Below are 15,595 nucleotides of genomic sequence, written 5' to 3' on the forward strand. Positions count from 1 at the left end.
CACATCTTCTTTATCCATTCATCCATCGATGGACATTTGGGCTCTTTCCACACTTTGGCTGTTGTTGATAGTCTAGCTTTCTTTCTTTGGGGTATATACCCAGAAGTGGAATTGCTGAATCATGTTGTACCTCTACTTTTTAATTTTTTGAAGAATGAGTCACTTTCAGTAGTAAGTCTTACTAGGAATTTGTTGCATTTAACTTGTCTAATTTGTTGGCATAAAAGTTCATAGTATTTCTTTATATGCTTTTTAATCTTTATAAGGTCAACAATGATGTCCCTTCTTCATTCCTAATTTTGTTAATTTATTTTCCATCTATGTTCTTGGTCATTCTAACGCGTTGTCGATTTTGTTGATTTTTTTTTTTAAAGCATTTTTTTTTTTCAACGTTTATTTATTTTTGGGACAGAGAGAGACAGAGCATGAACCGGGGAGGGGCAGAGAGAGAGGGAGACACAGAATCGGAAACAGGCTCCAGGCTCTGAGCCATCAGCCCAGAGCCTGACGCGGGGCTCCAACTCCCGGACCGCGAGATCGTGACCTGGCCGAAGTCGGACGCCCAACCGACTGCGCCACCCAGGCGCCCCATTGTTGATTTTTTTTTAAAGAACAAACTATTGATTTCATTTATTTTTCTCTGTTTTTTTTGTATATATTTTATTGTTTTTTTCTATATCATTTTCTCCCTTCTGATTGCTTTGGGTTTAGTTTGTTTTTCTTTTTCTAGTTTCTTAAGGTGGAAGCTTAGGTTATTGATTTTAGATCCTTTTTCCCCCAATGTATGTGTTTAAAGCTGTAAGTTTGTCTGTAAGCACTACTTTAATCCCATCCCATAAACTTTTAAAATGGCATATTTTTGTTTTTATTTAGTTAAAAATATTCTCTAATTTCCCTTGTGATTTCTTCTTTGACCCATAGATTATTCAGAATATGTTGTTTGTTTTTCAGATATTTGTAGAGTTCACAGACTTTCTGCCTGTTGATTTCTAATTTAATTCCATTTTGGGGATTAGAGAACATATTTTGAAGATTTCTTTTCTTAAAAAAAACACTTATTGAAGGGAGTGGGGGGAAAAAAACGCAAATATTTACCGAGTTTTTTTATGGTCTAGCATATATGGTCTATTCTGGAGAATGTTCCATGTGCCCTTGAGAAGAATATATGTGTTATTCTATTTGGGTGGAGTGTTCCATAGTTGCCAGTTAAGTCAAATTGGTTGATAATGTTGTTCAAGTGTTGTGTAGCCTTGTTGATTTTATGCCTAGTTGTTTTCTCATTATTAAGAGTGAGATGTTGAAGTCTTCAACTATTATTGTTACTTTACTCTTTCTCAGTAAGGCAGTCCTGCCAGCAAAGAATTTTCTTAGTCTTTGTTTATCTGGGGATGTCTTTATTTCAGTTTCATTGTGGAAGGATAGTTTTGTTGGTTAAAAAAATGTTATTTGACGCTTTTTACTTTCTGTACTTTGAATATTTCAGTCCTCTGCCTTCTGGCTTCCATTGTGTCTTAGCCATTAATCTTAGTGTGATCCTCTTGTATGTGATGAGTTATCCTACTTTTATTGCTTTCAAGAGTTTCTCTTTGTTTGGGTTTTTTAGCAGTTTTTATTAATGAATTAATTAGTTAATTTGTTTTCAGGAGTAGAATTTAGTGATTCATCACTTACATATAACATCCAGGGCTCAACACAACAAGCACCCTCCTAATACTCATCACCAATTTAGCCCATTCCCTGCCCACCTTCCCTCAGCAGTTTTTAATTATAATGTGTGTAAGTATGGATCTTTTTGCGATTATCCTACTTGGAGTTTGTTGAATTTTATGGATGTATAGATTAATAATTTTCATCAAATCTGGGGAGTTTTCAACCATTATTTTTTTAAATGTGTTTTCTGTTGTCTCTCTTTTCTTTCTGGGACTCCCATTATGCTTATGTATGATGCTTGATAGTTTCCCACAAGTCTCTGATGCTCTTTTCATTTTCTTTGATTTAAAAAAATTTTTTTCTTCAGATTATATAATCGTTATTGATATATCTTTTTTTAATTTTTAGGATTTTATTTAAATCCAAATTAGTTAACATATAGTATAATAAGGATTTCAGGAATAGAATTTAGTGATTCATCACTTACATATAACACTCAGTGCTCATCCCAACAAGTGCCCTCCTTAATGGCCATCACCCATTTAGCCCATCCCCCCATCCACCTCCCCTCCAGCAACCCTCAGTTTGTTCTCTGTATTTAAGAGTCCCTTATGGTACTATTGATGTATGTTTAAATTCACTGTTTCTTTCCTCTGCCAGGTCAAGTCAGCTGAGTCCCTCTAGTGAATTTTTCATTTCACTTACTGTACTTTTCAACTCCAGAACTTCCTTTTAATTGTTCCTTATAATTTGTATCTCTTTATGGGTATTCTTGACCTGTTGAGTCGCTCATATCCTGTTTTGACTTAATTCTTCAGACAGTTTTCTTTGAATATATTTGTAATAGCTGATTTGAAGCCTTTGTCTCTTGAGTCCAACATGTGGGCCATCCCAGAGACCATTTTGATGGACTGTTTTGCTTCCTCTATTTGGTTCACACTCTTGTTTCTTTGCGTATATTGTAACATTTTATTGAAACGGAAACATTTTAGGTAATATCAGATGTGGATTCTGATTCCCCCACCTTCACCACTGTGGGTTGTTGCTGTTTGTTTAGTGTCTTGTCTAGACTGATTCAGTAGTCTGTCTCCCCCAGTGCACCACTGCTGATTTTTCTGCCCAGTTTTTTTTTTTTTTTCCCCTTGTTTTTATTTTTAAACCTGACTTACTAGGGGTTGCCTCTAAAGAGTCCTAGGGTTTTGTGTTTTGTTTTTGTTTTTTAAGTGGTAGGGGAGAGAATGGTTTTTAGATACCACAATCTAAATACCAGTGATATTCATTGCTCTAGGTTGGTCCTACCCTTTTAAGAAGATAAGTCAGAGACGCTTTGTTGGACTGCCTGGCTGGCTCTGTGGGTTAAGTGTCCCACTTTGACTCAGGTCATGGTTTCATGGTTCATGAGTTCAAGCCCCACATCAGGCTCTCTGCTGTCAGCCCAGAGCCCACTTCAGATCCTGTCTCCCTCTCTCTCTGCCCCTCCCCTACTTGCACTTCTCTCTGTCTGTCTCTCAAAAATAAACATTAAAAATTTTTTTCAAAGAAAAGCTTTGTTGTTCTTGTTTTTAAAATGAAAAGCGGTGTGTGGGTGTGTGTGGGTGTGTGTGTGTGTGTCTGTGTGTGTTTGATTTCCTTTTTCCCCTCCCCTCACTAGATAAATGGTAACATACAATATATACTTTTCTCTGCATTTCCTTTTTTTTCACATAGCAATATATCCTGAAGATCACTCCATAGCAGTATGTAGAAATCGTGCTCATTCCTTTTTACATCTACCGACTGCTGTTTCATTGTGTGGATATACCATTGTTTATTCACATCACATCCCGAATTGATGGGCATTTGGGGACATTTTGTCTAAGGATTGTAAGAAGCATTTCATGCATTTGTTTGTAGAAGCTTTCAGTAAACTACGCCTCTCCTTTTTTTTTTTTTTCCTCCTTGTAGCACCATGTATGTATTTGGTGGTTTCAATAGTCTCCTCCTCAGTGACATCCTGGTATTCACCTCGGAACAGTGTGAAGCACACCGGAGTGAAGCTGCTTGTCTAGCGGCAGGGCCCGGCATCCGGTGTGTGTGGGACACAGGGTCATCTCAGTGCATCTCCTGGGAGTTGGCAACTGAAGCACAAGAAGAAAAGTTAAAATCAGAATGTTTTTCCAAAGGAAGTATGTTTTTATCCTTTTCTTAAAATTTAATTAATTTGAAATCTCATTTTGTCTGAATCGTGGAAGCACTTAGATATATTCATTTTTTATCTTCATTTTATTATCCAGAATTATTTGGTAATAACTGGAGCAAAGGCTTATGGGTGATTAAAAATTGGTTTCTAAACATTTTTACGATAGATGGGATCATGCCACATGGCTCCTAAAAGCCATGAGTGATGGAGACAAAACCTTAGCATTGCATAGATTTTTGTATACCAGCTCCTGAACCTAGCAGTTGGTCTCAGGCAGTGCAATCCAGGAGAACCTTTTTGTGATGATGAAAGTATATTACATGTGCATTGTCTCAGTATGGGAGCTACTAGTCACATTTGGCTATATGAGACACTTGAAATGAGACTGATGAGACCAAAGAACTGAATTTTAAACTTTAATTAACTTTAAATTAAAAAATTAGAGGGGCGCCTGGGTGGCTCAGTCAGTTAAGCGTCCGACTTTGGCCCAGGTCACGAACTTGCGGTTTGTGAGTTCAAGCCCCGTGTCGGGCTCTGTGCTGACAGCTCAGAGCCTGGAGCCTGCTTCCCATTCTGTGTCTCCCTCTCTCTCTGCCCCTCCCCCACTCATGCTCTGTCTCTCTCTGTCTCAGAAATAAATAAACATTTAAAAAATTAAAAAAAAAATTACATGAGGCTAGTGGCTACCATATTGGATTATGCAGTTCTGATGTTAAGGATGAGATTAAGAGGGGCAACCCAGAAAAGCTATGTTGGAGTAGATTGTTCTAGTGGATAGAGGCAAAGTTGTTCTCTTTGCAGAGTACTCTTTTGTAGCGTCTCTAGTTGGGCACAGCATTGATAGCAAGGCAAGAGAGTTGCTGAGGATGACCAGTGGTCCTAGCTTTTAGAACCACCCCTCATGTTTTCCAGGCTTCTTCATCTTGTCTACTTAGCTTCTTATGGTTTTGCTCTGGCTTACAGCACAGTGTAATACAGTGAGATAATATCTGTAATAAAGTGAGGTAATATCCTACCTTTAAAAGTAAGAAAAATGTCTCTGCAAAGTATTTGTTCACTTCAGTTAATTTAAAGAATGTTGACTGAATTTCTTAACTGTTAGAGTTGGTATAGCATGTTACCATGAGGGTTATGGTGGATAGAGTCAGCTTTTACTGTCCTGGAATGCTTCAAATTAAGATGAGTATAAATCCTCAAAAAGGACACCCAGGCAACTTCCCAGTGAGCGCTGAAGAACAGAGAGGACCAGAACCTGGTAGGGTTCAAAGGGATAAAATCTGTGAAATTGGTTTTTTTTTTTAAATCCAGGTTTTAAAAGTTCAAATTAAATGTACATGATTATAGAAAATAATATTTAATTACCTTAGATGGTTCAGTATGAATCCCTTTGCTGTGAACTTATCTCAGATGTCATATCCCTGGTCACTCTTCTTTCTGTGTGGGCCCAGTCCGTGGGGCGACGACCAGAGGAGGACATCAGCAACCCAAGGAGCGTGCTTCGTGGGGGTGGGCCCTGCCTTGTCTTGTCCATGGGTTCCATCATGTGCCATGTTCACAAGTGGATCAACAGATGAAGCAGCATGGTTGTATGGACTCTCTTTTGTTGCTGACCTTGGCCTGTCAGGGGTCCACAGGAGATGCAGCAGGTCTGTAGTAGCCCAGAAGATCTCAAACTTAACACTCTTAGATTTACATACATGCGTACAGAATGTATCTCAGCCTGGTGCCTCCTTTGGGCTTCGGTGGTGCTGCCTGCTTCCTGTGCCCAGATTAGCCTTGCATTTACAGCTAGGAGGAGTGGTTTGGTCTGTGACGTTACTTTGTTTGGGTCCTCGACAGCTCTTGGTGTTCATTCTATTGCTAGCTGCTTTTTTTCTCGGGGAAAAAAGTATTCAGAGAACCTGACCTGCTTCCATTATATCTCATTATCGTTGAATGAAATGAATATATCTTTGTTTTTCCCCCTCTGTGTACTTTCTATGGGAGTAGGGGGCTTACAAAAGAGTGTTTCTTTAAACTTCTTACTTATTTCTAAATATTCTTTTAACCTGAGCACACCAGTATATTTTCCTGCCCGTTTTACTTATTTTACTTCCCATCCCTTGTTAACATTTTTTAAAAACCTTAGTCTCAGATTTTTCTGAGGAGGAGCTGTCACAGTTGATGAATTTTTCTTCTTTTCGTAGCTCTTGACCATGACAGATGCGACCAGCACACTGATTGTTACAGCTGCACAGCCAACACCAATGACTGCCACTGGTGCAATGACCATTGTGTCCCTGTGAACCACAGCTGCACGGAAGGCCAGGTCAGGGGCCGTTTCTCAAGGATTTCAGAGGATGAAAGGGTCCCCGGGGGGGGGGGGGTCAGGTGTAAGACTGTAGTGTGTATGGTACAAATACTGGCCCAGACTTATTTTTAAAACCTTTGGTGTGGATTTGGATTTTATTATATTGCTTAGGTTTTCTTTTAGGAAGGGCTGCTATGTGCATCATAATTTCAAAGGTCCTGTTGGCCACAGGGGTTGATGTGTAGTGTTTTAGAAGAGAGCAGGACTATTCTTCTGTGTACTCCCTACTCCTTAGAGGCATGACTGTAGCTAAGTGCTAGATGTTTGGTGTGAGTGAGCTCACTCTACCTGTGCAAGCTTTTGGGAGCAAGTTTTAGAACTTGAGACTGAAGGTGAGTCAGGCGACTTTGCAGAATCTCCTTTTTTAGGTTCTAGGGCAAAAAATAATAGAATGACTCAGCTTCTATAGTTTTTGACAGTTTATTCCACAAAGCAGTTCATAAAATATGAAAGTTTTAAATTGTTTGGGAGGCTTTTGAAAAGCAGTGGGTTGAACGCCGCCATTTCACAAATGAGCAGGTAGAAGATTGGTGTTTAAAATAGAGCACCTTGCCTCCTTGCTGGGTCAAGGCATGTCCTTGTGCGGAAGATTTCAGCACCCTGTTTCCATTGCAGGCCTGATTCATCTGCATCTTATTTGTGTGTTTATTTGCAGTTTGCTTCCTCAGTTAAAATTTTGTTGATTTTAACATCCTGTTTGTCCTCACCATGAGTTCTGACCGGGGATTAAGAGAAAAGCTTTTGTCCACTGTGTTCTAGATCTCCATTTCCAGATATGAGAATTGCCCCAAGGATAACCCCATGTACTACTGTAACAAGAAGACCAGCTGTAGGAGCTGTGCCCTGGACCAGAACTGCCAGTGGGAGCCCCGGAATCAGGAGTGCATCGCCCTGCCTGGTAGGCCTTGTAGGGGCATCTTGATGTGCATGGGTCCAGAGACGTCACACACACGCCCCCCATACTGTGCAGCCCAGATTGAACCCAGCACAGGAAACAAACTCATTTTAACCATTCATCCACCGTACCATAATTGTGGTTATTTTTTTTAATGAAAATACAGTTCTTAAGCATTTGCTCGTACTGTGCTTTGAGATAAAGTAAAGCATCATCTGCTGCTCTGGGGAATGGAATGACAGTTTGGTTCCATATCTTCGAGCCTGCTGCATTGTCTCTGCTCGCCTCTGTTGTGGTCACCTGGCAGTAGAATGCAGCAATTTTGGCAGCCAGTCAGTCTGAGGGGCACTTTATGAATAGTTCTTCCTGAACACTGGGATTAGATTGTCAGCACCTTCTGACAAGAAGGAAGAGAGATGCCTTTATCAGCAGCACCTCCTAGGGTGATCTCCAGTCCTGAATATCTCAATTTATGGCCTCTAAGGTTTGGAATGAAGAGTTGAGGGCCTCAGGCTGGCCAGCCACGACAGAAGTTCTATGATACATTTGCTCAACCACGATTTCCCAAAAGGGGTACATCTGTGGTTCTGTGCAGCAGCTGAAGCATGCCCAGGGCAACAGGGTCTGCCTGGCCCCTTTTGAATGTCCTTTGGAAGTACTTGATTCATCTTGCATGAGTGTGAGCTTCTCGTTCTTTATCTCATGGCATCTCAAACTTCAGTGCACTGCAGGGGATTTTGTCAGAAATCAGATTCTCATACACATCGGGGGTGGGGCTCTAGAATCTAGATTTTAACGAGTAGTGACACTGATGCCACACTTGGAAGAACAAGTCTTTTTTTTTTTAATTTTTTTAACGTTTATTACTTTTGAGAGAGAGAGAGACAGAGTGTAAGTGGGGTTGAGGGGTGCAGAGAGGGGTGGGGAGACACAGAATCCGAAGCAGGCTCCAGGCTCTGAGCTATCAGCACAGAGCTTGATGTGGGGCTCGAACTCACAGACTACAAGATCATGACCTGAGTTGAAGTCAGGCACTTAACCGACTGAGCCACCCAGGCACCCTGCAAGAACAAGTCTTTATCTGCTCTTCAATGAACCCTTTCCCATGGCACCTTCCACTTACCTCACTGACTGGTAACGGGCATTGTTGGTGGCATTCTTCAGGGAACTTACTTCTGGCAAAGTTGCTTTGCTGTGCCCTTTTAGGAAGCGTGCAGAGCTTCTGTGGGGCTGGGCACAGAGCTGAAGTGGGTGGGTTCAGGGTGACTGCAGAAGTAGATTCCCGTCTTGCCTCATGTGCTGCAGCTGTATCACTTTGGGTTTGTTGTTTTGTTTTGTTTTTCCTGAAAAGGATCTTTCCACCTCACTTTGGGGACGTTTTGTGCCCTTGATTTGTGCCCTTTCCACTTGATGTGAAAATAGTGCAGCTTTTGAAGACTGTAGTCTTACTCACTCACCAACTCATTTCCACACTCCACAGTTTTCTTCCCCATCCTTCCATTGTGCATATTTATTTTTCTGCTCTTCACTTAGGATTTTAGTCTTGTTTCTAATTATTCGTCAAAAAGGAGTTTAGAAATTGAGCGCTGGCACCTAAGATTTTTTCTTCCAAGATATAGAGAGTTGACCTTAGAGTATGCCTCTTGAGATCCAGGAAATAGGACTGGTGAAGTCTAACTTTCTTCTATTCTGTATTGGTCCTTAGTGATGGGTTGGATGCCGTCACCATATCCTAGTGAAGTACTGTGGAATTCAAATTGCAAAAACCTTCTAGGTTTCTGGTGATTCAAACTGGTAATGTAGTGGTTTTGTGTGGTTTCTAAAACTCTTTTTTTTCTTTCTCCCCCGCTTTACAAAAGAAAATATCTGTGGCATTGGCTGGCATTTGGTCGGAAACTCGTGTTTGAAAATTACCACTGCCAAGGAGAATTATGACAATGCTAAATTGTCCTGTAGGAACCACAATGCCTTTTTGGCTTCTCTTACAACCCAGAAGAAGGTAGAATTTGTCCTTAAGCAGCTGCGAATAATGCAGTCATCACAGAGCATGGTGAGTTAACATCCTCAGAACTTAAATTTCTACCACCCACCCTTCCACTGAGAGCACGAACACAGCTTCCCTGTGATGTGCCTGGCACGCGGAGTGCTAGTGTGTGAGTATACTGAGAGACTGGATTGGCATGATCAGATGCTCTTCCTTTAATGCTTTCTTCTTACCTTAAAATTGTTCACACTTTGTAAGTCATATCTATTAGATTGTAAGACAAAGGGATAATTACACGTATATTGAGTAGCGCCGTGTGTCACATATCCTTGTGACATCAGCTGATGCTTTCATCCTGGCTTCTGGGTTCTGCTGGGGGAGAGGGAAAGAGGATGTCACTACCGATTAGCTAGGTTGAAGGAAGCCACTGGAGTCTGTCAGGTTTCAGGTATTGTTACAGTGTGTAATATTTAATGGTAATCACCCTAAGAACTGTTGGGTCTTCCTTAGGTCTGACCAGCTCCAAAGGAGAGGGCACCTTCTTATCAAACGTTTCTGAGCCCAGAAAGCCCCAAGTTCTCTTCCTGTCCTCCCAGTGCCCTCAGGTGGCCTGTAGTTGATATTCTACAAACACATTTTGTCTAGAGAGGGATGAGCAGCACTTTGTTGGGTGCAGCCCCCTTCAGGGAAAAACATGGAAAGTGTGGTCTGGGTTCTGGTTACATTGGCCTCTGTATACCACCTGCTGTGTGACTGGTGGGAGGGGCCCTATAGTATTTTACTTTTCTCCATTGGTCTTTTTTCCAGTGCAGCTTTGGTATGGCATGGACAATTCAGACACTGGCAATACATTATAAATGTGGTTATCTCAGGGAACACTATGGCCACATTTTATGTTTTATGATATTTTGAAGGGTTTTTCGCATTGCATAATCTCCATCAGAGATTTGTTTCTCTTTTCCTCAGCCCCAGAAATGGGCCTCTTCCTCTGTTCTGTCCTGGCTGTTGGCTGGTCTTACCTGTAGTCACTCCCTCAGAGAATTCATGGCTTACAGCTTTCCACATTACCAGTGACCCCCAGGTCAATGTCCTTGAAAGAACACCTGGCTAGAAGGGTCCTGCTCTGCCAGCTGACCACAGATATATCTTCTGGTACCTTTTCCCTCTTCCTCCAGTTTTCTGGCTCCAGAAGGTTCTGCATAGCTCCCAGGTCTGCTGGGAACACATTTGTACAACAGGAATTCACAGTCTTGTGGTGAGACTGACAGGTGAAAAGACAACTGTAGTGAAATGTGCTTCCATAGGTGTGAGTCTAAACCTAAATCCCAGGCTTGCACGGAAGAACGAGAGCGAGCGCTGGACCTAGCCTGTAGGGCAGAGGCTGGCTGATAGACAGCCAGAGAGGTAATCTCTGAAGATGAGAGAGTTGGGAAGGTGGAGAGGGAAACACCATCTTTATATTGTATCGCCACATGCAAGATGTGGAGATCGAGGGGTGAGCTGCAGGTATGTTTGCATGGCTGGCTGCGGGCTAGGGGGAAGGGAGGTCCTGTGGCCGGGCCTCACGAGGTATCAAATCCAGAGAGGCCTTGTGTATAATGCTGATTGCTATGAATTCTATCCTGAAGCCAAAGAGGAAGAAATTGAAGGACTTTTAAAATGTATTAATTTTAATTAGCTTTCTTTCCTTAAAAAATGCATATTGCAAAGGAAATTTAGAAGATGCTAGCATTAAAATCAAAATAAATATCATTTATTACAACTAAAAATAGCTTCTGGGTATGTTTATTTCTTTGACATCTTTAACAGGCACGTATATTTTTTTCCTCTCAAAAATGGAAATACATTGTACATTCTGTTTGTAACTGCCAATATTAGGAATATCTTTCATTTCTGGACTAAAGCGTATACTTCGACTTAAAAATTGTTTTAAATTGTAACAAGAAGAAAACTTTAATAGAGCAGAAGATGGCAGAGACTCCCAGAGGTCCTCTTATTCCCTAGAAAATTCAGTGCCAGTCAGTACTCCCCAGCTTGAAAGTACAAATCTTCAATCATCTGAACTGGCCAAAGCCCCAACACAAGCTTAGTTGATGATCCAAGGATAAGCATATAACCAGTATTTCATAAATATTGGTAAGATGCTTTTATGCGTAAGTAATCATTTAAACCGAGGTTGGGGGATGGCCATCTCTGTGTAACATTTGCCATAGGGTATAGTACTTTAGGGACTTATTATTACCTCTTTGCTGTTAATCTCTATGAAAATTTTTATATCTTCTCTGACTTATATTTCTGTCCTTTGTGAAATGGTCATATTGAAGTGCCAGGGATGATATATAACATTAAAAATGAAAATCTGTCCTACTCTGCCATGGCTCAGTCAGGATAGGGAGGTTTTCTTTTATCTGTGGGTATATGTAATTTAGTGGTTTTTATCAAGAAGCCTGTTTTGTTCAAGACATTGCTTATACGTAGCTGTGTCTCTTTTGCCTGCAGTCCAAGCTCACCTTAACCCCATGGGTTGGCCTTCGGAAGATCAATGTGTCCTACTGGTGCTGGGAAGATATGTCCCCATTCACAAATAGTTTGCTACAGTGGATGCCGTCTGAGCCCAGTGATGCTGGATTCTGTGGAATCTTGTCAGAACCCAGTACTCGGGGCTTGAAGGCTGCAACCTGCATCAACCCACTCAATGGTAGTGTCTGCGAAAGGCCTGGTAAGTATATGGGTGAATGATTGTCATTGGAAGCTCACTGAAAGAGAAACTGTAGGAGGCATAGTTAAATATTGAGATGTGTGAGATAGTCATGAGCAACAGATGGAGTATTGGTTTCAAGCATATGAAGTAGAGTGTCACCCAGAATTTAAACGCAGAAGGAAATAGTCTTTGGCTCTGTGTAGTATGAGCCATAATCATAAACAAAAATCACTAATTCTATTCAAAAGAGCCTAATATTCTCATTTACAGTGAGATTGATTGGTGTGTTGACCACAAAAAGTGTTGAGAATTTGCTTCGACAGGCAGATGTCTTGGTGCTGGCAAAGAAATGCTGTGGAAGAGAGAACAAGAATGCAAAGAAAAGATCAGAAGAGCAAGCAGGTCACTGCAGGGACACTAGACAGAAAAATGAGGAGAGCGGTTACGTGACAGCAGAAGCAAACCTGAACCACGCTAGAGCTGTGAGAGAGTACTGAGGAGCACACCCTGAGTAGCTTCTCAGGTTCAGATCTCTCCTCTGGGCTGCATTCAGGCTCCCCATGAGCTTGGGGTCTCTCCTCTGGGCTACAGTCAAGCTTCCCAAAGGCAGGCCTAGGGGCAGCCTCTGCAGCATGCGCAAGCGTCGTATTCCTGCAGAGGGACGCAGGGACGCACACAGCAGATGGAATTTTGTGGGAGCTTTTTGGGAGGCTGGACTCCATTCACATAGTGTCTCATTTTAGCAAGGTACTGTAAGTTGTCTGAAGAGTACACAGGTGTAGAAGAGAACGAATAGCCCTGGAGGAATCCCCTTAAAATACGGTTGCTAAACTTCCTGTAGGGGAGCTTCTCAGCCTTTTTGGGTCCTGAATGCTTTGGTGCATTTAATGAATGCTGTGCTCCTTCTACCCCCCAAATACACAAAGATACAAGTTTTCATGTTGAGGTGGGTTTCAATATCCTGGGTCCCATATTTTGTAAGGAGCTTTAGAACCACTGCTCTTATAGAAAGATTAGCTTGTTCCCTCATGTCTGTCCTTAAGGCTCTTTGAAAAGAAAGTTTTTTATCCCCCAAGCGTATGTGTATACTTGACTAACCAGTACATGGTGACTCTGTGTTTTCTGTTTCCCCCTACATTTAATGTTAGCCCACTGCATTGATGTCGTGACACGCTAATGGGTCACAACCCACCCTGACAGGCCTTTTTGATCTCAGCCAACGTGGTGGGAGCTCTAAGTGTCTCTCTTGGGTTTGCTTCCCAGCGAACCACAGTGCCAAGCAGTGCCGGACGCCGTGTGCCTTGCGGACGGCGTGTGGAGAGTGCACCAGTGGCAGCTCAGAGTGTATGTGGTGCAGCAACATGAAGCAGTGCGTGGACTCCAACGCCTACGTGGCCTCCTTCCCTTTTGGCCAGTGTATGGAGTGGTACACCATGAGCAGCTGCCCCCGTAAGTGAAAAGGGTGCCGCTCCTGCTGTGGGGCCGCGCCGTTGGCCCCTGAGCATTTTAGGGACAAGGCTGAGACTGCCGGAGGAGAACCTTCATGCAGAACCAAGCCCTGTGGGATAGACCACAGAGCACAGAAGCAGCTTGCCCAGCTTCAGTATCCTACTGCTTCATCCGTGCAACGTCTCCACACCTTACTCTCCTGATTGATGAAATAAATGGTCTCTGGTAGATGACCAGTAAGGTCCCTTTCTCCCTCAACATCCTGGGATTGAGAGAGGAGGGGGGGAGTCCCTATTCTGTGTTGGGCAAGATATTTATTGGGCTCTTTAAATTTATTGTGTCATTTAAACAGTCACTTTAGAATAGGAGTCTTAACTGACAGAAGTTGAATAGTTTGTTTTAAAAAAAAAAGGTAATTGTTTTTAAAAAAGGTAATTTAAATACAATGAATTCAAAGCAACCTAGTGAATTGTGCTAGTGAATTGTAACTTGTGCCCTCTTACAGCTGAAAATTGTTCAGGCTACTGTACCTGTAGCCATTGCTTGGAGCAGCCAGGCTGCGGCTGGTGTACTGACCCCAGCAATACTGGCAAAGGGAAATGCATAGAAGGCTCCTATAAAGGACCAGTGAAGATGCCTTCTCAGGCCCCTGTGGGAAATTCCTACCCGCAGCCCCTTCTCAATTCCAGCATGTGCCTGGAGGACAGCAGATACAACTGGTCTTTCATTCATTGTCCAGGTAATTTGTCTTGAGTGCCCAAAATCGAGTGTTTCGCTGCCTATTTATAAAGAATAAAACTTTGAAAGCTATGTTATTTATATGAATTTCCTTTAGGAAAAAAATAACATCATTTTAGGAGAAATAGTTTTGCATGAAAAATATTTTTTTTTAACTAATTTTGTTTTGGGATTTTTTTTTAAGTTTATTTTAATTTATTTTGAGAGAGTGAACAAGTGAGCATAGGCTGGGGAGAGTCAGAGAGAAAGGAAGAGAGAATCCCAAGCAGGCTCCACACCACCAGCGCAGAGCCTGACGAGGGACTCAATCCCACGGTCGTGAGATCATGACTCTCAGAGATGAAATCAAGAGTCAGACACAACTGACCGAGCCACCCAGGTGCCCCTGAAAAATATTTTCAATGTCAATGAAAACACAGAAGTTCAAGTGAGGTGTTTTGCTTTCACTACAGAAGTAATGAAGTATGTTCATTATAAATTTTTTTTTTCAGTGTTTATTTATTTTTGGGACAGAGAGAGACAGAGCATGAACGGGGGAGGGGCAGAGAGAGAGGGAGACACAGAATCGGAAACAGGCTCCAGGCTCTGAGCCATCAGCCCAGAACCTGACGCGGGGCTCGAACTCACGGACCGCGAGATCGTGACCTGGCTGAAGTCGGACGCTTAACCGACTGCGCCACCCAGGCGCCCCAGTATGTTCATTATAAACAAATACTGCAGATGTAGATAAAATAAAAACTGGAATTCCTCTTCTCAGGTCCAGTTCTTCATAGAGGTAAAAACTTTTAATGGTTTAATATAGATACCTTCAGACATACCAATTTCTATTTTAGAGATAGAAAATACTGGGGTGCGGGTGTGGCTCAGTCAGTTGAGCTTGTGACTCAAGCTCAGGTCATGATCTCATAGTTTCATGAGTTCAAGCCCCTCATCAGGTTCTGCACTGCCAGCACAGAGCCTACTTGAATTCTCTCCCTCTCTCCTCTCTCTCTCTCTGTTCCTCCCCAACTCACACTATCTCTCTCTCTCAAAATAAATACGTAAACTTAAAAAATAGAAAATACTATGCTATATAGGATTAATATGATATCCGTTGTTCTAGTTTGCTTTTTACTGAAAAATACATTGTGGCAATTGTTAGAGGAAAAATGAAAAATAAATTTCCTGCCAACCCAGAAATTCCTTTTCACAAATGTAGGAAAAAAAAAGAAAATAGTCTTATTTTGAATAAGCATTAAACCAGACTGGTACGCCAGTGGTACACCTTGGAGGCAATCCAGTAATGAGATGGCAAAAACCACGAGAAATCTCACCTTTTTTTTTTTTTTAAACGTTTACTTATTCGAGAGAGAGAGAGAGAGAGAGAGAGAGACAGAGTGTGAGTGGGGGAGGGTCAGAGAGAGAGGGAGACACAGAATCTGAAGCAGACTCCAGGCTCTGAGCTGTCAGCACAGAGCCTGATGCGAGGCTCGAACTCACAAACCGTGAGGTCATGACCTGAGCCGAAGTCGGACGCTTGACCGACTGAGCCACCCGGGTGCCCTGAGAAAGCTCACCTTTTTAAATAGGCATATAAGCTACTTATATCTTTATAGCCAGCAGCTGGCTACAGTTTGGCACTAATGCACCCAGACTAAATTCCCAAAGTG

At 42.1% G+C, this 15,595-nt stretch overlaps 1 protein-coding gene across 5 annotated transcripts in view; it reads left to right on the plus strand.

The window, feature by feature from the left end:
* ATRN (attractin) overlaps positions 1-15,595 on the plus strand; it is a 160,731-nt gene that overhangs the window by 74,732 nt on the left and 70,404 nt on the right. For all 5 annotated transcript variants that reach the window (XM_030309976.1, XM_030309977.1, XM_030309978.1 and 2 more), the window contains exons 12-18: positions 3,595-3,815; positions 6,016-6,137; positions 6,939-7,077; positions 8,934-9,124; positions 11,558-11,777; positions 13,023-13,208; positions 13,714-13,947. In XM_030309976.1, coding sequence (XP_030165836.1) covers positions 3,595-3,815; positions 6,016-6,137; positions 6,939-7,077; positions 8,934-9,124; positions 11,558-11,777; positions 13,023-13,208; positions 13,714-13,947 — 1,313 coding nt within the window. The remainder of the gene's footprint in view (positions 1-3,594; positions 3,816-6,015; positions 6,138-6,938; positions 7,078-8,933; positions 9,125-11,557; positions 11,778-13,022; positions 13,209-13,713; positions 13,948-15,595) is intronic.

Source organism: Lynx canadensis, chromosome A3 (assembly GCF_007474595.2).
Source record: "Lynx canadensis isolate LIC74 chromosome A3, mLynCan4.pri.v2, whole genome shotgun sequence".
NCBI classification, from domain to species: domain Eukaryota; kingdom Metazoa; phylum Chordata; class Mammalia; order Carnivora; family Felidae; genus Lynx; species Lynx canadensis.